The sequence below is a fragment of the Astyanax mexicanus genome, chromosome 11 (genome assembly GCF_023375975.1).
Source record: "Astyanax mexicanus isolate ESR-SI-001 chromosome 11, AstMex3_surface, whole genome shotgun sequence".
NCBI lineage: Eukaryota > Metazoa > Chordata > Actinopteri > Characiformes > Acestrorhamphidae > Astyanax > Astyanax mexicanus.
In genome coordinates this window covers 21,610,562-21,633,076 of record NC_064418.1, presented here as the reverse complement: position 1 = coordinate 21,633,076, position 22,515 = coordinate 21,610,562, and the positions used below count along the sequence as shown (strand labels likewise).

At 39.3% G+C, this 22,515-nt stretch overlaps 1 protein-coding gene across 2 annotated transcripts in view; it reads left to right on the top strand.

Moving 5' to 3' along the window:
• The window catches only part of LOC103044907 (glycerol kinase), a 364,431-nt gene that overhangs the window by 236,182 nt on the left and 105,734 nt on the right, over positions 1 to 22,515 (top strand). For both annotated transcript variants that reach the window (XM_049485389.1, XM_049485390.1), the window contains exons 13-14: positions 1,228 to 1,306; positions 1,420 to 1,516. In XM_049485389.1, coding sequence (XP_049341346.1) covers positions 1,228 to 1,306; positions 1,420 to 1,516 — 176 coding nt within the window. The remainder of the gene's footprint in view (positions 1 to 1,227; positions 1,307 to 1,419; positions 1,517 to 22,515) is intronic.

The following is a 22,515-nucleotide window of genomic DNA, read 5'->3' as shown; positions in this document are numbered from 1 at the left end:
AAAAAAAAAAATTAATAAAACTATATCATATGTCTGTCTTTGTTTAAAAACATAATATAACGTATTTAAGCATAAAAGCAGGTATTTGTAATGTATGACGGCATCCTGTTTCATAACTACATCTCTGCTGTTTGTAACAAACCAAACAGTGTGAAAATAAATTTACCTATTTATTATTACTTTTATTATTATCAACTACTTTTGAAACCCTGTACAGCAGAACGGTACACGAAAGTCAGCGCCTGAGAGGTAAACAGATTAATACCAGCAGTCTGTTAGCCTATCTAGCACTGAACTGATAGCAGCTGCATTCTGGTATTGTAAAGGTATTAACTACAGACTGGAGTAAACTATAGTCATAATCCACATATCCTATAAAACCACAGGATCTACAAACACTAACCAGCACAAACACACCTATCTGTTAATTAAAAACAGTCATTTATTTAGTTTGGAAATACAGTTAGCCGTTAGCCATCTCTATTTAGATCTACAGTCTGTTAGCATAGCTAGCAAATGCATTCCGGCATTGTGAATGTAATAAATAACTTGAGTGAACTACAGCCATAATCCACATCATATATCAAACCACATATCCTACCAACCCTAACCAGCACTAAGAAATCAATCAGTTATTAAAAAACAGTATTTGTATCGGTATCAGCAATTTTATATAAATTTTATGTCTGTATCAGTTCGGAGCTGAAAAAAGTGTGTCGTGTACGCATTTGTAATATATTAATAAGACTCATTCAGAATGATAATGTATATATTTTTTATTTAAAAAAAATATTGTAAAAGCAAATATGTGTGGTTTTTAAAAGTTCAGACTTCTGTGGTACCAACAAAGTACAATGGTTTCCGGAAACGGTGGTACTTCAGATGTTAGTTAGTTTAAAGATGCACGGTACCATTGACGTTGTATGGGAAACGCACCCCAGGACGGCTCTCTCTCCTCAAACATTCTTACAACTTACTCTCGTCTCATTTTTGAGCTGTGCAAGGCGTATTTTTGTGCCCTCGTGATACCAAAGACACACCAACATGCCCTGAATCCAGTGGCACAAGCAATGTCTCGCCTATAGATTGCTAAAATAGGGCCCAATGTATTTGGTCTTGTGTCAGACCAACCTATTGAACTAATATAAAACCAGCAGCCAATTAAAATGTTGACTGTATGGTTAGCCCCTAACAGCTGCTGTTCCCCTTTGTCTAACTCTGCTTTAGGGCTCTGTTGCCATAGCTGGAGCAGTAGTGAGGTGGCTGAAGGACAATCTGGGAATAATCAAATCATCTTCAGACATTGGTGATCTGTTACATTTTTACTCAGTATTTTACACAGCATTATCATTATCATAAAAGTCATGTGAAAATATATACATTTCCATAAGCTTTTTATTCTTTACTGTTGCTTTGTAGAAAATCTGGCTGCTGCAGCTGGAACTTCATACGGTTGTTATTTTGTACCAGCGTTTTCTGGGCTGTACGCTCCATACTGGGAACCTAGTGCTCGAGGGTAAGTAATACAGTAAACAAGGGTAAGTAATAAAGTTCTTAAATCTGTAGTGACTTCAAAATAGTTAGTATGACAAGCATTTTGTAAAGTTTGCAAATGTATTTATGTTTCAGTTAATCACAGAGTAAAACAAAGACTTATTATTATCACTTATTCTTTTCAATTTAGGCAACTACAGAGGTATGAAAAAGTTTGGGCACCCCATATAATTTTTATGAGTATCGTTAATAAATCCTTGGTAATTTGGATCAGCATTTTTTATAGGATTTACAGAAACTGTGCAAAAATTCTTTAAACATGTCTTAAAAAATTAGACAGGTGCATAGATTTGCGCACCTTTTGTTCTTTTTTTTATTTGAATACCTTTTAATAATTAATTATTGGAACACAACATTTGTTTGGTAGACTCATTGGCCTGTGATCTACATAAACACGTAAATCCAATTAGAACGGGTTAAGGTGGACAGTTACAAGTTTATCTTCCTCTTCGCATTTCTGATATGGGAAAACTCACGCATTTTGGCACAGGCCTCAAACTTGGTGAAAATGTAAAAGTTCCATAGAGCATTGACATGGGCGTGGTTCAGGAGCTCCATAGCGCTCCCAAACGTCGGCATTGGCCGGGATGAAGTTTGTCCAACGTGCACCAACTTTGGTACGCTCATTGACCTCCTCATAATCAACAAGAATCACTAGGTTTTATTTGACTCCGCCCAACAGGAAGTCGGCCATTTTGACAGGAAGTTGCAAAATAAAAAGTTTCCCGCTGGGTTTCGGAGGGGTTAAGATGTTTGAAAACTCCTAAAATTTTACAGAGCTATTTAGCTTAGGCCAAACTTTGACCGTCAGTTGGAATTTCGTAAATTCGTGTTTCATCAGCTCTCTAGCGCCACCTATTTTATATCACATTTTTAAAAAGCTCTCAGCCTCTTGATAATTGGCAGATTCAATAAGTCTTTGAAATGATTTAGAAATATTTTTTCGTTTTTCTCATGTGTAGCTAGATGACTCTACAGCGCCCCCTATTTTATTTAGGCCATTAAATTAGCTGTAGCTGTCTCAAAATTTCTCCAATATTCTCGATTTTTGGCAACAACATAGAGAGTATCATCCCGCACATATTACCCATTGGCTGGTATTAGCTCCGCCCAACAGGAAGTCGGCCATTTTGAAATTTGTGGAATTTTTACACATTTTTCACGAACTCATTCAAACTCCTCCTAGAGTCTTTGTCAGATTATCTCTAAATTGGGCGTGGGTAGGCTCCAGACATACATGGTGATAAATTGCGAAGGAATAGTCGATAGCTGAAACGATGATGTAATGGCAGGCAATTCATTTAATGGAGAAGCAACACTAAACAAAAGTGAAACCATGACACGGTCATAACACAGATGATTGAAAATTCATGAAACTTGGCAAAAACACAAGAGACATCATAAGACATGTTTTTAGTATTGGAATGATTGACTCCGCCCAACAGGAAGTCAGCCATTTTGAAAAAAGTGTGTTTTACACACATTTTTTGCATACTTTGTCGAACTCCTCCTAGGGAATTTGTTGAATACTCTTGATATTTGTCTGTAATAAACTACTACCATCCGTGATGATAAATTGTGAAGGAATAGTCGATATCTTAAACGAGGACGAAATGGCGGACAGTTGAACTGCTTGAGATGCCCCATTAAAACAGGAAGTGAATACATTCTGGTGTTAGTAGGTGTTTAAGGAGGTTAAAAAGGTTGAAAACTCTCGAAAATTTACAGGCCTGCTTGAATTAAGCAGTACTTTCATCTGAAATTAAAATTTCTTGTATACGTATTTCATTGGCTCTATAGCGCCACCTAGGTTTCAATGCATATTTGACATTACGGGAATGCTCAAAACCTCTTGAAAATTGACAGATTGCATACGACCTAAAAACACTTTACAAATATTTTGACAATTTTTTCATGTATAGCTAGCGGACTCTACAGCGCCCCCTAATTCATTTGTTTAATAAATTAGCTGTGGATGTGTCAAAATTTGTCTAATCTTCTCAAATTTTGGTAAGATCGTAGATAGTATGACCCTGCACATATTTGCAATTGGCTTGTATTAGCTCCGCCCAACAGGAAGTCGGCCATATTGGAATTTGTAATATTTTTACAAATTTTTCACAAACTAATTTAAACTGCTCCTAAAGTCTTTGTCAGATTACCTCTTATTTCGCTGTAAATGAACAACAGACATATTTGATGATAATTGCCAAAGGATTAGTTGATCGGTAAAACAGTGACCCAATGGCGAGCAATTGAGTCACTAGAGACGCAACACTAAACCAAAGTGAAACCATGACATGGTCAGAAAACAGATTATTGAAAATTCATGAAACTTGGCAAAAACACAAAAGACATCATTTCACACATTTTCAGCATTGGTAGGACTGACTCCGCCCAACAGGAAGTCGGCCATTTTGAAATATCTGCATTTTACACACATTTTTTGTGTACATTGTCAAACTACTCCTAGCAAATTTGATGAATTCTCTTGGTATTTGGTAAAAATAAACATTGAACATATCTGATGATAAATTGTGAAGGAATAGTCGATATCTCAAACGAGGATGAAATGGCAGATGGTTGAATTTTTGAGATCCCACATCAAAACAGGAGGTGAAAACCTAGGTAATGCCAGGTGTTTTGAGGAGGTTATAACGGAGAAAAACTCACAAAATTTGACTGGCCTGCTTATCTAAGGCTGTTGTTTGATGTAGAATTAGAATTTCAAATACATGTATTTTAACAGCGCTATAGCGCCACCTGTATTTTAAATGGATATTTCACATGTTTAACAGGATAGAAAACTCTTGAAAATTGGCACACTCAATAAGACCTTAAAATTACTTTTACCGGTTTCTCGGTTTGGCCCGGTACGATTTGCGCTGTTGTGCGAGGGCCCTACGTCCCCCTGTGACAGGGGGACAACTCGTTAGGGCCCGAGCACCGAAGGCGCAGGCGAAGCCTGCACCGGAGGTGCAAAGCCCTATTGTTTTTGGAAGGATTATTATTATTATTATTCCGGACACTTTCGCCCATTTTTGAGGCATTTCCGATACTCGAAAACTCACGCATTTTGGCACAGACCTCAAGCTCGGCGAAAATTTTAAAGTTCCATAGAGCATTGACATGGGCGTGGTTCAGGAGCTCCATAGCGCTCCCAAACGTCGGCATTGGCCGGGATGAAGTTTGTCCAACGTGCACCAACTTTGGTACGCTCATTAACCTCCTCATAAAGAACAAGGATCACTTGGTTTTATTTGACTCCGCCCAACAGGAAGTCGGCCATTTTGACAGGAATTCGCAAAAAAAAAAGTTTCCCGCTGGGTTTTGGAGGGGTTAAGATGTTTGAAAACTCCTAAAATTTTACAGACCTATTTGGCTTTGGCCATACTTTGACCTTAAATTAAAATTTTGTATATTCGTGTTTCATCAGCTCTCTAGCGCCACCTATTTCATATGACATTTTTGGAAAGCGCTCAGCCTCTTGATAATTGGCAGATTCAATAAGGCCTCGAAGTGATTTAGATATATATTGTCATTTTTGTCGTGTGTAGCTAGATGACTCTACAGCGCCCCCTATTTGGTTCGGCTAATTCATTAGCCGTGGCCTTCTCAAAAATTCTCCAATATTCTTGATATTTGGTAGAAACATAGATAATATGATTCCGCACATTTTACCAACTGGCTTGCTTTAGCTCCGCCCAACAGGAAGTCGGCCATTTTGGAATTTGTGAAATTTTTACACATTTTTCACATACTCATTCGAACTCCTCCTAGAGTTTTTGTCAGATTACCTCAAAATTGGGTTTGGATAGTCTCCAGACATACTTGGTGCTAAATTGCGAAGGAATAGTCGATAGCTCAAACGATGACATAATGGCGGGCAATAGATTTAATGGAGACGCAACATTAGCCCAAATAGAAACATTAGCATGGTCAGAACACAGGTGTTTGAAAAATCATGAAACTTTACAGAAACATAAAAGACATCATTACACACATTGTCACCATGGGTATCATTGACTCCGCCCAACAGGAAGTCGGCCATTTTGAAAAACGTGCATTTTACACACATTTTTTGCATACTTTGTTGAACTCCTCCTAGGGAATTTGTTGAATACTCTTGATATTTGTCAGCAATAAACTACTACCATCCGTGATGATAAATTGCGAAGGAATAGTCGATATCTTAAACGAGGACGAAATGGCGGACAGTTGAATTGCTTGAGATACCCCATTAAAATAGGAAGTAAATACATTCTGGTGTTGGTAGGTGTTTGAGGAGGTTAAACAGGTTGAAAACTCTCGAAACTTTACAGGCCTGCTTGAATTAAGCGGTCCTTTGATTAAAAATTTAAATTTCATATATACATATTTCATTGGCTCTATAGCGCCACCTAGGTTTCAATGCATATTTGACATTACGGAAATGCTCAAAAACTCTTGAAAATTGTCAGATTCCATAAGATCTAAAAACACTTTACAAATATTGTGATAATTTTTTCATGTGTAGCTAGCGGACTCTATAGCGCCCCCTAATTCATTCGTTTAATAAATTAGCTGTGGATGTGTCACAATTTGTCTAATCTTCTCAAATTTTGGTAGGAGCGTAGATACTATGACTCTGCACATATTTGCAATTGGTTTGTATTAGCTCCGCCCAACAGGAAGTCGGCCATATTGGATTTTGTAATTTTTTTACACTTTTTTTCACAAACTCATTTAAACTGCTCCTAAAGTCTTTGTCAGATTACCTCTAAATTAGCTGAGAATGAACATCAGACACAGTTGATGAAAATTGCCAAAGGAATAGTTGATCGCTAAAACGGTGACGTAATGGCGAGCAATTGATTGAATAGAGACGCAACACTAAACCAAAGTGAAACCATGACACAGTCAGAACACAGATGATTAAAAATTCATGAAACTTGGCAAAAACACAAGAGACATCATTAGACACGTTTTCAGTATTGGTAGGACAGACTCCGCCCAACAGGAAGTCGGCCATTTTGAAATATCTGAATTTTGCATACATTTTTTGCGTATGTTGTCAAACTACTCCTAGAAATTTTGTTGAATTCTCTTGGTATTTGGTAAATTTAAACATTGAACATATCTGATGATAAATTGTGAAGAAATAGTCGATATCTTAAACGAGGAGGGAATGGCGGATGGTTGAATGTTTGAGATGCCACATCAAAACTGGAGGTTGACACCTAGGTAATGCTAGGAGTTTTGAGGACGTTATAAGAGAGAAAAGCTCACAAACTTTGACCTTCCTGCTTATCTGAGGCTGTTGTTTGATCTAGAATTATAATTTCAAGTATATGTGTTTTAACAGCTCTATAGCACCACCTGTATTTTAAATGGGTATTTCACATTTTTGGCAGGATAGAAAACTCTTGAAAATTACCACACTTAATAAGACCTCAAAATTACTTTCACCGGTTTCTCGGTTTGGCCCGGTACGATTTGCGCTGTTGTGCGAGGGCCCTACGTCCCCCTGTGACAGGGGGACAACTCGTTATTATTATTATTCCGGACACTTTCGCCCATTTTTGAGGCATTTCCGATACTCGAAAACTCACGCATTTTGGCAAAGGCCTCAAACTTGGCGAAAATTTTAAAGTTCCATAGAGCATGGACTTTGGCGTGGTTCAGGAGCTCTATAGCGCCCCCAAACGTCAGCAGTGGCCGGGATAAAGTTTGTCCAATGTGCACCAACTTTGGTAAACTCATTGACCTCCTCATAAAGAACAAGGATCACTTGGTTTTATTTGGCTCCGCCCAACAGGAAGTCGGCCATTTTGAAAGGAAGTCACAAAATAAAAAGTTTCCCGCTGGGTTTCGGAGGGGTTAAGATGTTTGAAAACTCCTAAAACTTCAAAGGCCTATTTAGCTTAGGCCATTCTTTGACCTTAAGTTGGAATTTCAGATATTCGTGTTTTATCAGCTCTCTAGCGCCACCTATTTTATATCACATTTATGGAAATTTCCCAGCCTCTTGGTAATTGGCAGATTCCATAAGGCCTCGAAATGATTTAGATACATATTGTCATTTTTGTCGTATGTAGCTAGATGACTCTACAGCGCCCCCTATTTCGTTCAGCTAATATATTAGCCGTAGTCTTCTCAAAAATTCTCAGATGTTCTCGATATTTGGTAGAAACATAGATAATATGATCCTGCACATACAACCAACTGACATGCATTAGCTCCGCCCAACAGGAAGTCGGCCATATTGGAATTTGTGAAATTTTTATACATTTTTCACATACTCATTTGAACTCCTCCTAGAGTCTTCATCAGATTATCTCAAAATTGGGCTTGGATAGTCTTCTGACATACTTGGTGATAAATTGCGAAGGAATAGTCGATAGCTAAAACAATGACATAATAGCGGGCAATTAATTTAATGGAGACGCAACACTAGCCCAAATAGAAACATTAGCATGGTCAGAACACAGGTGTTTGAAAAATCATGAAACTTTACAGAAACATAATAGACATCATTACACACATTGTCACCATTGGTATGATTGACTCCGCCCAACAGGAAGTTGGCCATTTTGAAATATGTGCATTTTACACACATTTTTTGCATACTTTGTCGAACTCCTCCTAGGGAATTTGTTGAATACTCTTGATATTTGTCAGCCATAAACTACTAACAAACCTGATGATTAATTGCGAAGGAATAGTCGATATCTTAAACGAGGACGAAATGGCGGATAGTTGAATTGCTTGAGATACCTCATTAAAACAGGAAGTCAATACATTCTGGTGTTGGTAGGTGTTTGAGGAGGTTAAAATGGTTAAAAGCTCACAAAACTTTACAGGCCTGCTTGATTTACGCGGCGCTTTGATGAAAAATTGAAATTTCATGTATACGTATTTCATTGGCTCTATAGCGCCACCTAGGTTTCAATGCATATTTTACATTACGGAAATGCTCAGAAACTCTTGAAAATTGTCAGATTCCATAAGACCTAAAAACACTTTACAAATATTGTGATAATTTTTTCATGTGTAGCTAGCAGACTCTACAGCGCCCCGTAATTTGTACGGTTAGTAAATTAGCTGTGGATCTGTCAAAATTTGTCTAATCTTCTCTAATTTTGGTAGGAATGTAGATACTATGACCCTGCACATATTTGCAATTGGATTGTTTTAGCTCCGCCCAACAGGAAGTCGGCCATTTTGAAATTTGTGAAATTTTTACAAATTTTTTACAAACTCATTTAAACTGCTCCTAAAGTTTTTGTCAGATTACCTCTAAATTAGCTGTGGATGAACAAAAGACATATGTGAAGGAATAGTTGATCACTAAAACGGTGACGGAATGGCGGACAGTTGATTTACTAGAGACGCAACACTAAACTAAAGTGAAACAATGACACGGTCTGAACACAGATGATTAAATATTCCTGAAACTTGGGAAAAACACAAAACATATCATTAGACATGTTTTCAATATTGGTAGGAGTGACTCAGCCCAAAAGGAAGTCGGCCATTTTGAAATATCTGCATTTTACACACATTCTTTGCGTATGTTGTCAAACTACTCCTAGAAAATTTTATGAATTCTCTTGGTATTTGGTAAAAATAAACATTGAACATATCTGATGATAATTTGTGAAGGAATAGTCTAAATCTCAAACGAGGACGAAATGTCGGACGGTTGAATTTTTGAGATGACACATCAAAACAGGTGGATGACGCCTAGGTTTTGAGGAAGTTATAATTGAGAAAAGCTCACAAAATTTGACCGGCCTGCTTACATGAGGCTGTTGTTTGATCTAGAAGTAGAAATTCAAATGTATATGTTTTAACAGTGCTATAGCGCCACCTGTACTTTAAATAGGTATTTCACAAGTTTAATAGGATAAAAAGTCTTGAAAATTGCCACACTCAGTGAGACCTCAAAATTACTTTCACCGGTTTCTTGGTTTGGCCCTGTAGCGGGCTCAGTGGTTTAATACCTGGTGCTAATTGAGATGTTGAAATATTTTTAATTGGGCGCCAGTTATTAAATTAATTTAATTAGATTAATTAATAAATTAATTAATCAAATTAATTAATAACACAAGACATCTCAGGGTGTGGTTTCTACAGGTGACAGAAATTTTCATAACCAAGTTATCCAGAAAAACACACTGAAATGACAGGGTTTGTAAAATAAAAGTATTTATTAAATCACACACATATGAGTAAATAATTCATTAAAAATCATAATGTAGCCATTATATATCAAATCATAGTGTAGAATAATAAATGAGAAATAAAAGAACAAACACGTTATAATGCTGATATGAAAGGAATAAAGATTAATAGAACTATTAAGTGAATATTTCTAAATAAGGGTCTAAGGCATTTTAAGTCTACGAAACCAGTTCTTATTTCCAACCAAGCAACTCAAAATGAGTCATCTATACTAAAGACGCTCTATTAAAGACCCGACCAAACCATGACCAACAGACACCATCTGCCGAAAGATTAAACCCAGCTCTGCCTTACTCTGAGTTGTTGAAGTGGGCCTTGGTGACGTCCGCCTGGGTTGGTCGTCTGATGCTTCACCCCGAAAAAGGATCACGTGAGCCTGTCTGCAGGGTGGGTTGACTTCCTGTGTCAGCACGGAGCCCCATTAGAACCCACAGGGAAATCCCTTCGCTCTCAGGTGGCTTGCTGGTGGCCTCCGGACCGCAGATTTCTGGGTTGGATCTGGCGGATCTCTTTTTCAGCTGTACTTTAGCTAAACTTAGATGGAATAATGCTTGGCTTCGTAGATTGTAAAATAACCTTAGATATTTTAACTAGGATAGCTAATATTAATATACTTGAAGATTAAATGCACTAGTCTAAGAAAACTAACTTAAGATGACTAAACTAACAGTCTATCCTTTCTCCATCTCTGGGCTCCCTAACCTCTCTCCTCTAACTGTTTTCCTCAACTGCTTCTCCTCCAACTCCTCCGAACTGAACTCCCTAAACTCTACTGGAAACTCTAAACTGTGTCTGCCCAGTTTAACTATTAGACTCTGTGGCCTGTTTGGCCCTCGAGCTATGATTGGCCCTGTGGCCCAAATGTCTGTGTTTTGATTGGTCTAGGAGCAATTTCAAACTTTGGTGGGGATTCACAAAGGGCCATAAACCCCCCCTCGCTCACATGGTCAGCATGCTTCAGCTAGTGAGATTTCCATTTTTTTTCTAATAGACCAAACCAAAAGAAAACTCAATCAAGCAGTGGATTAAAAATACATTTTTCAGCATATCAGTTTGTGAGGATAAATTCAGGAAACAACAATCTTACAATTGAATCACAATAAATGTACTATATATATTTTGCCCACAAACAGTTTTGTAATACTAGATAATCTTAGAAATACAACGATGGATGATACTCTGTCAGAAAGAGATCAAGAGTCATGTTATTATTTAAACCCAATTAAATCACTTAAAAGATAATACCTGGTTAAACCACTGATAACCAAATAAAGCTAAATTATCAAATGCTAGTTAAACCTTGTTGATTCAGACTTGAATGTGTAGAAAAATTGAATCAGGACACATCCAAACACATATACCATATACCAGACACATATACCATCATCTAGTAAACATTCTATAAAACACATTTTTTTATATAGTCAATATAGATGTATTTTAAGCAAAATCTTCTGAGTGAGAAATTCCTCCCCTCTGCTGAGTGTTCAGATAAGGCTTGGTCCTTGCCTGTCTGAATTTACGACGGTGGGGGAAGGAGTTCTTTCTGCACCCCACAGAATTTGAGCCTGCAATGTTGAAAATGGAATCCCAAGCTTAGAACATTTCTCTTAATTTCATTAATCTTATTTCTAAGTGATTGCAGAAATAACTAGGCGCAAACCCCTAAATTGGTACAACATTTGGTGAATTAACAATTTCCAAGGCATTAATTAAGTTTTGACACTCTCTTAAGTCCGCAGTCCCGTCCTAGTGATGGTGTTGCAAATGTTCCAAATGTTTACATTAACTCCGAGGTTTATGACTTGGAGGAATGTAAACAGAATTTTACCCTAAACTCGCATTTAGGGCTCTTGAGCGAGGCTGAGTGAAGAAATAGTCAGTAAATGTCATTTTGAAATTTAAGGTTGTTTGAAAAAAAAGATTACTCCAAGGTTTTTTTAGAGTGTTCTGGGTTCGAAGTTTCCTTATAGGCCGTAAAGTGGGGGTAGTGTGTGTTTGTGTCCAAGCAATGAAGAAATCCTCTGGTTAATCCACTACATTCCCCCCCCATCGATCGATGGGCCACTGGACGTTGGGTCATCGGTCGATGTCAACGTGGATTTCTGTAGACAGAGCACGTTAGGGTACATCTTTCATGCAATTGGTGTCTTGTTGGTCATGCTTTCTTAAGACAATCTACTACAAGGTCACTGACAGAGTTTTTGGTCTAATGGATATACAATTTCTCTGATGATCAGTTTTTTTTTGTTGTTGTTGTAGCTATTGGCTTTTGGTTCTGAATAAAATAGTTAATTTAATGTGATAGTGTGGCAACAAGCATAGGAAAGGGTCACAAATAGTTTGCTAGCTATTTGTTCCTTTATAACTTTATCAAGACAACCTACCCATAAGGTATGCTTCAATAATTAGCCACTACTTAGTCAACAATTGAGAACAATATAGCGGAGCAAACGTAGTCAGAAGGGAAACAAAATATGTTTTGGGCACCTGAAGAGAGGAGAAAGAAAAAAAAAATTGGCACCCCCCCTCTCCACGTATTTATTATACTGCTATGCTAATGGTTTGAAATGGTGATTCAAACACTAGGTTTAACAAAATATCCAATTTGTTGTGAGTTATGCTACTTGGATAGGTGAGTTCCAGACAGTGAATGTGTGGTACTTTCTCAATTTAACAATTGCGTCAGGTCAGAATATGGTGGACAATGAACACTCAGTGTGTCTAAGTATTTGGCCCAGTATTATGATTTAACCTAGGGCATTATTGGTCCCGACTTGTCCCATGGGGCTTTTGCATAGTTTAATTGGGTTACAGTGAACTTGTTTGAGAATCGGTTTAATAAAACACTGACGATGCGGGATTTGGTTCCAGATGCGAGGCAGTTTGTCTGCCCCTGCATGAGGACCAAACCAATGAGACCTGAGCTCGCGAATTGTTTTGCCAGTGCTGTGCTGGGACCTCACCAGTAGCTTGTCAGCAGTGTAACACAATGGTTGGTAGCCAAGCGTGCTTTTTCCCAGTTTTGGGTGTTTCCGCAGTTCACCCCTAGAATGGTGAGATATACCAACACCTGAGAAAGTGTGGTTCAGCGAAAAAGTTGTGGCCTGGGCCATTTCAATAGGGTCTGGGGGACGTCCCCTCCATCTGGCAAATGCACCTGCCACAGTGATGCGATGTTTGTTCCTTCGAACAAATTTCATGAGTCTTTCGACCCAATCCATTTGTGGAATTGGCCATATACCACACAGATCTTCTGAAGATTGGGGATGAAAACACACTAGCCTTTTTCCAACAAGTGGCAGATATGTCAATTGTGGGAATGCTCGGTGTGTTTTCCCCATCATTTTGTGGTCCACCCATGGGTGATCGAGGGCCTGGGCTAGGCTCTCCCCCCCATGGCGCTGAGGCACCACGAATGAAGATGAAGCGTGTGTATCTGGGGCATAAACAAACAGGCCCTTGAGCATCCTGAAAGACGCACAGTAAGTGGCAAGTGGATCAAGGTGAAATGCCAGTGTTCTGAAAGAAGTGTTGTCACATGCACCAATTGTCATGTCAACTTTCCATTTGATTTGAGCATTCCGAAAAGCACATCCATCTGTGTAGATGGCGGGAATGTTTTTACCTTCATAAGAATCCAAGGGACTGTGTTTGTCTGGAACCACTGGTGCAGGAACAAGAAGAGAACAATCCTTTTGGTGCACGAACAGAGGATCACAGTTAGTCCGTGGCAAGGAACCTGCAGGTGTTCTGTGAACAGCTGACTTGTCAGCCCATGGAACAAAGATTTCACCGTTGACCGTTGTGTTAAGAGTGAATGACTTTCCAGCTTTTGGGTTGTACTCATCTACAGCCGTAGAGGGAGTCAATGCCCATGAACAGGTGTTTTGTTTTAGAATCATGGTAGGGGATTCTGAGGATGGTGGTTTCAGAACCCTGACAGTGAGCTTCTCATTGATTCCCGTGGAATTTGAAGGTTCAATGAGCTTGTGTGGCTCAATGTTGCTAGCAACATGATAGCATTGAACTCTATCCTGTGCCTTAGGACAGGGCAGGGGTTCGCAAACCTGTGCCCAGATTCTACGATGCTGAAAGTCAATCAATGGTTTGACCCGGTCAAGGAGGTCTTTGCCAAAGAGCAATGGGACGTTCTCCAACGGAGAAATGTGAATTGGATGGGTGAGGCTCATTGGACCGATGGTAACGTGCACCAGGGCTACAGAATGCAGAGTGATACCAGTGTGCGAATATGGTTGAAGGTGAAGAGCACACTTTTTCAGAGGTATCTCTTTGTTGTTTCGGCGGGCTGTCGCCCTCACCTGGTCAAAAAGTGAATTTGACATTAAAGAAATGTCTGACCCCGTGTCCAAAAGAGCTTCATACCCGAACACATCTTCCAGCCAGGTGGCTAGGTAGAATTTTGGTGTTGAACCTTTCTCGGTTAAGAAACCCAAGAATTGTTTAGGTGGTGGATCCTCCAGGCTGAGGGAAGAAGCTTCCTCAGTGTGGTTGTTTTCAGCGTCTGGCTGTACAACCAAGGCTGCATTGGGGTGGATGGATTTCGCACCCCCCCAAGCAGGTTGATCTGGAGCTTGGACAATTGGCAAGAATTCAGATTCAGCATTGTCCTGCTTGCGTATTTCGTCACGAAATTGTCTGAGCAGACTGCCGTCTTTAGTGCTCAGGTTAGTTGGATATGTCTCATGCTTGTGCCCTTTAGGTGGACACCAACGTTTGTGGTGCTTTGGGCTCTTTCTCCTGAGCGGAGATTGAAGTTTGCTGGAGCTCTGTGCTCGAGCATGGTGCTGTGAGTGTTTGCCATTCCAACTGCGTTTTATCCTACCTTTCCTTCGATAGGAGGGCTTTTGGTCACTTTGCTGGGCCCAATGTAGGGACGAGCGACGCCAAGAGTGGAACACTCTCTGGTTTTTGTGGTTTAACTGGGTCTTAGGTGGCATTGGAGCCTTGTGTGCCCCTTTTTGCTTGATGTGGGAGGACTGCTCATTAATTATCAGGATGTCATTTGACTCTGATTTTTTATTAATGTTTTGTTGGAACTTAGCAAATCCTCTGAGAGCCAAATCACGCAGCTGCCTGCTTGTTAGCGTACGAGGGCAGGCTGCGACTCCAAAAGAGCGACTGGTGGAGGGATGGAGGTTTCTCACGAACAATGTTTTGAAAACTTCCTCTTCCTCCATTCCAGGCTCATTTCTATAGCCGAAATAAGCTAGCCTGAGGCGGTGATAGTACTGTAGGGGTGTTTCCTGGCGTCTCTGCTTAATTGCAAGAGCTGCAGCAAGGCCGGTTTGAACAAGGTGGTTGGAGAACTCATTCTCCAAAGCCTTGCAAAGAGCAGGATAATCTCTCTTAACCTGGGGTGGTTGGCGCTCAATGAAACGTCCAACTTCCCGACTAGAGGACACCTTAATGAGGTAGATTTTATCATTTACCGTGGCCTTGGGGAAACGGCGTAAGAAGAAGTCAATGTCGCGAAGATACTGGTGGACATCATTAGAACCGTCCGGTTCTGGTTCAAAGCGTGGGATGTTACGCGCAATTTTGTCCAAATCTCTATCAGAGGGTGCTTGAGGTTGCACAGAGGTCCCATGTGGCTGGGAACGCTGAGTGAACCTTGGTTCTACTGGCGCTTCAGCACCTTTAAGGGAGACTAGAGGGATTGTATTTGTGGATGGTTGTTGCTTAGGATCCGGAACCCCAGGGGTTCCTGATTTACCAGCTGGATTGATGGGGGAGTCTCCCTCCATCATCAGCTCAAATGTTAACTCTGTTTGGTCTCGAGTTAATTTGACTGCATTGTTAGCATGTGCTAATTCAGTTTGTAGCTCAACCTGTCTTGCAATAGCATGTTTTAGTTTTTCCTGTGACTGAGCTGCAAGTTGGGTAGCTATGTTGGCTTCCTTTTGAAGCAGCTGCACTTCGGTTTTGAGGTCTCTTTGGTTCATTTCAGACTGTACAGTTTTGTTCTCTAGGTCTGCAACTCTATCATTTAAAGTCACAATCTCTGCTTGGAGATTTTGAATGGTTTTGGAGGAAGCAGCAAGTTGATCCTGTGACAACAGCAGTTGTTTCCACAGTATTAGGGAAATCGGATCCACTTGTTGCTTGCCCTCAAGGATTTTAGATACACACTCATTGAGGCTTTTGGCAATTAGTGCATGGAGACCCCCACTGTCCGTTTGTTGGACTGGGACGGTAAGTCCTGGGGGTAAACCAGCTGTAAGCTCTAAAAGAGCTTTTTCAGTGACACACATTTTGATTTACGTAAAGCACGTGGAATCAAACAATTTTGATGAAAAACAAGTTTATTTTATGTTCGAGTCAATTAGCATTGTGCCTTTTATAAGAAGAACATCTGTTAAAAGGGGGCGACCTAAGGTTACAATTAGTAGATTAATTTTAAAAGAATAGTTAGATTTGTTGTCAGTGGTGCTAGTGAACAGTTTAATAACTGTAGGCCACTATATGCAGCAGGTCTAAATATGGGTATAGTTATTAACTATGTACAGGATGGGAGAATTTATCTATGTATTAAACACAGGTGTGCTGGGTATATGGTTGAGTAACTGATAACTGGATACGTTTTTTTTTTTTTTTTAATGGTTAATTAATTAATTAATTTCAATTAGTTATTAATAATTGATCTTAATCGATCAATAATTAATCTTAATTTATTTGAAGATGGTTGAATTAAATTGAAAATAATTAATTAACAAAAATTTAATTAACTTTACTTAATCAAATTGATTAACATGACCAGTTAATTATTTTATGTTGTGATTAGTTACTCAATGGAGATAGCTATTTAGCTTGGTTCAATGTAACATAAAGAGTAATGTTTGAGAGAGCAGACCTGAAACTTAAATTTAACTATTTAATATTAACCGATTAAATGAATGCAGTTATTTGTTTACTTATTCACATACCATTTAACCCAACCACAATGCAAATTCCCTTTATTAACTTAATAAAAAAAAAAATTGTTTGAAGTTGGCACCCTCTGGCGACAGACACTCTAAATGCGCTCTACAAGATTATAGCAATTACACAAGTACAACACCAGGTGGCGACACAGCTATGTGGCTAAGTGGCTCCCTCTGGTGGTCAAACAAATGAGATGCACCTTTCTGCACTGTATGCAGTTACCCAAATCAAACACCAGATGGCGATGTGGCAGTGTACCCCCCCTAGTGGTGAGGGGTAGTAAAACACCCTTTGAGTTTGAGTGTAAATAGTCAGGCTGTCCACCAGATGGTGGCAGAGGCCGACTGGTGGGAGTGGTCACGCCCACTGATGATGCCACGTTAAGGACCACCCCTTGGGTCTGGGACCTGGTTTGCAGGTTTGACTGACTCAGTCGACTGTGAATAGCAGAGGAGAAGGACTCGGCGGTCCAAAAGTTTAACACAGCAGCAACACACTGACTTCACAAGATGAGCAAAGAGGATTTACATCCTGGCGTGGTTAGTTTAATCACGCACACAATAAACTTCCTGCCACTCAGGGTGGTATTACGTAAAAGTTAGCTACTCTTTTACGCACGTGGAAGTGTCCAGTACTGCGGGATTTTACGGATTTCGCGCAAAAACCGGCAGGTTTAACTGGAGCGCGGAGTCAATGAGCCGGGAGTCCGCGACTCAGAGCTGCGCGAAGGCCTTATCAGATCAACACTGGCAAAATATGTCTATTTTACCGGAAACAGTTCGAACTTTATGTAAGTACACACATATATATACACGTATATACACCCGGGTTTAAGGTTACCCACACACGGCGGTGTGTTAACCAAGCTTATTTTACAAATAAGCGTAATGTTTTCAAGAGCGCTCACGTACCACACACACACAACTGTACACGTTATACAGACACACAGGGGACCGTGCGCGCAACGCGCACACACAGCGGGGACTGGCGCGTGACACGTACACAGACGGGACTGTGCGCGTGACACAGACAGGGGACTGGCCAGTCCTGAATTGTAAACAAAAACACGTGTGTTTCTAACACGCTGGGTTTATGCAGTTAACTCCAGCTAGGCCAGCTAGCCAGCAGCTAACGCATTTAGCAATAAAAACAAAATACACTTTATTCTGCAACTTACAGCGCTATTTTCTGGAACTGGTTATGAAATGTGTATATTCTGGTCTCGCGGCGGAGAGCCAATAATAATCCTGCCCCACGTTGGCGCGCCAAATTATGTAGCGGGCTCAGTGGTTTAATACCTGGTGCTAATTGAGATGTTGAAATATTTTTAATTGGGCGCCAGTTATTAAATTAATTTAATTAGATTAATTAATAAATTAATTAATCAAATTAATTAATAACACAAGACATCTCAGGGTGTGGTTTCTACAGGTGACAGAAATTTTCATAACCAAGTTATCCAGAAAAACACACTGAAATGACAGGGTTTGTAAAATAAAAGTATTTATTAAATCACACAGATATGAGTAAATAATTCATTAAAAAGTCATAATGTAGCCATTATATATCAAATCATAGTGTAGAATAATAAATGAGAAATAAAAGAACAAACACGTTATAATGCTGATATGAAAGGAATAAAGATTAATAGAACTATTAAGTGAATATTTCTAAATAAGGGTCTAAGGCATTTTAAGTCTACGAAACCAGTTCTTATTTCCAACCAAGCAACTCAAAATGAGTCATCTATACTAAAGACGCTCTATTAAAGACCCGACCAAACCATGACCAACAGACACCATCTGCCGAAAGATTAAACCCAGCTCTGCCTTACTCTGAGTTGTTGAAGTGGGCCTTGGTGACGTCCGCCTGGGTTGGTCGTCTGATGCTTCACCCCGAAAAAGGATCACGTGAGCCTGTCTGCAGGGTGGGTTGACTTCCTGTGTCAGCACGGAGCCCCATTAGAACCCACAGGGAAATCCCTTCGCTCTCAGGTGGCTTGCTGGTGGCCTCCGGACCGCAGATTTCTGGGTTGGATCTGGCGGATCTCTTTTTCAGCTGTACTTTAGCTAAACTTAGATGGAATAATGCTTGGCTTCGTAGATTGTAAAATAACCTTAGATATTTTAACTAGGATAGCTAATATTAATATACTTGAAGATTAAATGCACTAGTCTAAGAAAACTAACTTAAGATGACTAAACTAACAGTCTATCCTTTCTCCATCTCTGGGCTCCCTAACCTCTCTCCTCTAACTGTTTTCCTCAACTGCTTCTCCTCCAACTCCTCCGAACTGAACTCCCTAAACTCTACTGGAAACTCTAAACTGTGTCTGCCCAGTTTAACTATTAGACTCTGTGGCCTGTTTGGCCCTCGAGCTATGATTGGCCCTGTGGCCCAAATGTCTGTGTTTTGATTGGTCTAGGAGCAATTTCAAACTTTGGTGGGGATTCACAAAGGGCCATAAACCCCCCCTCGCTCACATGGTCAGCATGCTTCAGCTAGTGAGATTTCCATTTTTTTTCTAATAGACCAAACCAAAAGAAAACTCAATCAAGCAGTGGATTAAAAATACATTTTTCAGCATATCAGTTTGTGAGGATAAATTCAGGAAACAACAATCTTACAATTGAATCACAATAAATTACAAAAAATTAGTACTATATATATTTTGCCCACAAACAGTTTTGTAATACTAGATAATCTTAGAAATACAACGATGGATGATACTCTGTCAGAAAGAGATCAAGAGTCATGTTATTATTTAAACCCAATTAAATCACTTAAAAGATAATACCTGGTTAAACCACTGATAACCAAATAAAGCTAAATTATCAAATGCTAGTTAAACCTTGTTGATTCAGACTTGAATGTGTAGAAAAATTGAATCAGGACACATCCAAACACATATACCATATACCAGACACATATACCATTATCTAGTAAACATTCTATAAAACACATTTTTTTATATAGTCAATATAGATGTATTTTAAGCAAAATCTTCTGAGTGAGAAATTCCTCCCCTCTGCTGAGTGTTCAGATAAGGCTTGGTCCTTGCCTGTCTGAATTTACGACGGTGGGGGAAGGAGTTCTTTCTGCACCCCACAGAATTTGAGCCTGCAATGTTGAAAATGGAATCCCAAGCTTAGAACATTTCTCTTAATTTCATTAATCTTATTTCTAAGTGATTGCAGAAATAACTAGGCGCAAACCCCTAAATTGGTACAACATTTGGTGAATTAACAATTTCCAAGGCATTAATTAAGTTTTGACACTCTCTTAAGTCCGCAGTCCCGTCCTAGTGATGGTGTTGCAAATGTTCCAAATGTTTACATTAACTCCGAGGTTTATGACTTGGAGGAATGTAAACAGAATTTTACCCTAAACTCGCATTTAGGGCTCTTGAGCGAGGCTGAGTGAAGAAATAGTCAGTAAATGTCATTTTGAAATTTAAGGTTGTTTGAAAAAAAAGATTACTCCAAGGTTTTTTTAGAGTGTTCTGGGTTCGAAGTTTCCTTATAGGCCGTAAAGTGGGGGTAGTGTGTGTTTGTGTCCAAGCAATGAAGAAATCCTCTGGTTAATCCACTACAGCCCGGTACGATTTGCGCTGTTGTGCGAGGGCCCTACGTCCCCCTGTGACAGGGGGACAACTCGTTATTATTATTATTCCGGACACTTTCGTCCATTTTTGAGGCATTTCCGATACTCGAAAACTCATAAAAATTGGCATAGGCCTCAAACTCAGCGAAAATTTAAAAGTTCCATAGAGGCTGGACTTTGGCGTGGTTCAGGAGCTCTATAGCGCCCCCAAACGTCGGCAGTGGCTGGGATGAAGTTTGTCCAATGTACACCAACTTTGGTACGCTCATTGACCTCCTCATAAAGAACAAGGATCACTTGGTTTTATTTGACTCCGCCCAACAGGAAGTCGGCCATTTTGACAGGAAGTTGCAAAATAAAAAGTTTCCCGCTGGGTTTCGGAGGGGTTAAGATGTTTGAAAACTCCTAAAACTTTACAGAGCTATTTAGCTTAGGCCAAACTTTGACCTTAAGTTGGAATTTCGTAAATTCGTGTTTCAGCAGCTCTCTAGCGCCACCTATTTTATATCACATTTATAAAAAGCTCCCAGCCTCTTGGTAATTGGCAGATTCCATAAGGCCTCGAAATGATTTAGATACATATTGTCATTTTTGTCGTATGTAGCTAGATGACTCTACAGCGCCCCCTATTTCGTTCAGCTAATATATTAGCCGTAGTCTTCTCAAAAATTCTCAGATGTTCTCGATATTTGGTAGAAACATAGATAATATGATCCTGCACATACAACCAACTGACATGCATTAGCTCCGCCCAACAGGAAGTCGGCCATATTGGAAATTGTGAAATTTTTATACATTTTTCACATACTCATTTGAACTCCTCCTAGAGTCTTCATCAGATTATCTCAAAATTGGGTTTGGATAGTCTTCTGACATACTTGGTGATAAATTGCGAAGGAATAGTCGATAGCTAAAACAATGACATAATAGCGGGCAATTAATTTAATGGAGACGCAACACTAGCCCAAATAGAAACATTAGCATGGTCAGAACACAGGTGTTTGAAAAATCATGAAACTTTACAGAAACATAATAGACATCATTACACACATTGTCACCATTGGTATGATTGACTCCGCCCAACAGGAAGTTGGCCATTTTGAAATATGTGCATTTTACACACATTTTTTGCATACTTTGTCGAACTCCTCCTAGGGAATTTGTTGAATACTCTTGATATTTGTCAGCCATAAACTACTAACAAACCTGATGATTAATTGCGAAGGAATAGTCGATATCTTAAACGAGGACGAAATGGCGGATAGTTGAATTGCTTGAGATACCTCATTAAAACAGGAAGTCAATACATTCTGGTGTTGGTAGGTGTTTGAGGAGGTTAAAATGGTTAAAAGCTCACAAAACTTTACAGGCCTGCTTGATTTACGCGGCGCTTTGATGAAAAATTGAAATTTCATGTATACGTATTTCATTGGCTCTATAGCGCCACCTAGGTTTCAATGCATATTTTACATTACGGAAATGCTCAGAAACTCTTGAAAATTGTCAGATTCCATAAGACCTAAAAACACTTTACAAATATTGTGATAATTTTTTCATGTGTAGCTAGCAGACTCTACAGCGCCCCGTAATTTGTACGGTTAGTAAATTAGCTGTGGATCTGTCAAAATTTGTCTAATCTTCTCTAATTTTGGTAGGAATGTAGATACTATGACCCTGCACATATTTGCAATTGGATTGTTTTAGCTCCGCCCAACAGGAAGTCGGCCATTTTGAAATTTGTGAAATTTTTACAATTTTTTTACAAACTCATTTAAACTGCTCCTAAAGTTTTTGTCAGATTACCTCTAAATTAGCTGTGGATGAACAAAAGACATATGTGAAGGAATAGTTGATCACTAAAACGGTGACGGAATGGCGGACAGTTGATTTACTAGAGACGCAACACTAAACTAAAGTGAAACAATGACACGGTCTGAACACAGATGATTAAATATTCCTGAAACTTGGGAAAAACACAAAACATATCATTAGACATGTTTTCAATATTGGTAGGAGTGACTCAGCCCAAAAGGAAGTCGGCCATTTTGAAATATCTGCATTTTACACACATTCTTTGCGTATGTTGTCAAACTACTCCTAGAAAATTTTATGAATTCTCTTGGTATTTGGTAAAAATAAACATTGAACATATCTGATGATAATTTGTGAAGGAATAGTCTAAATCTC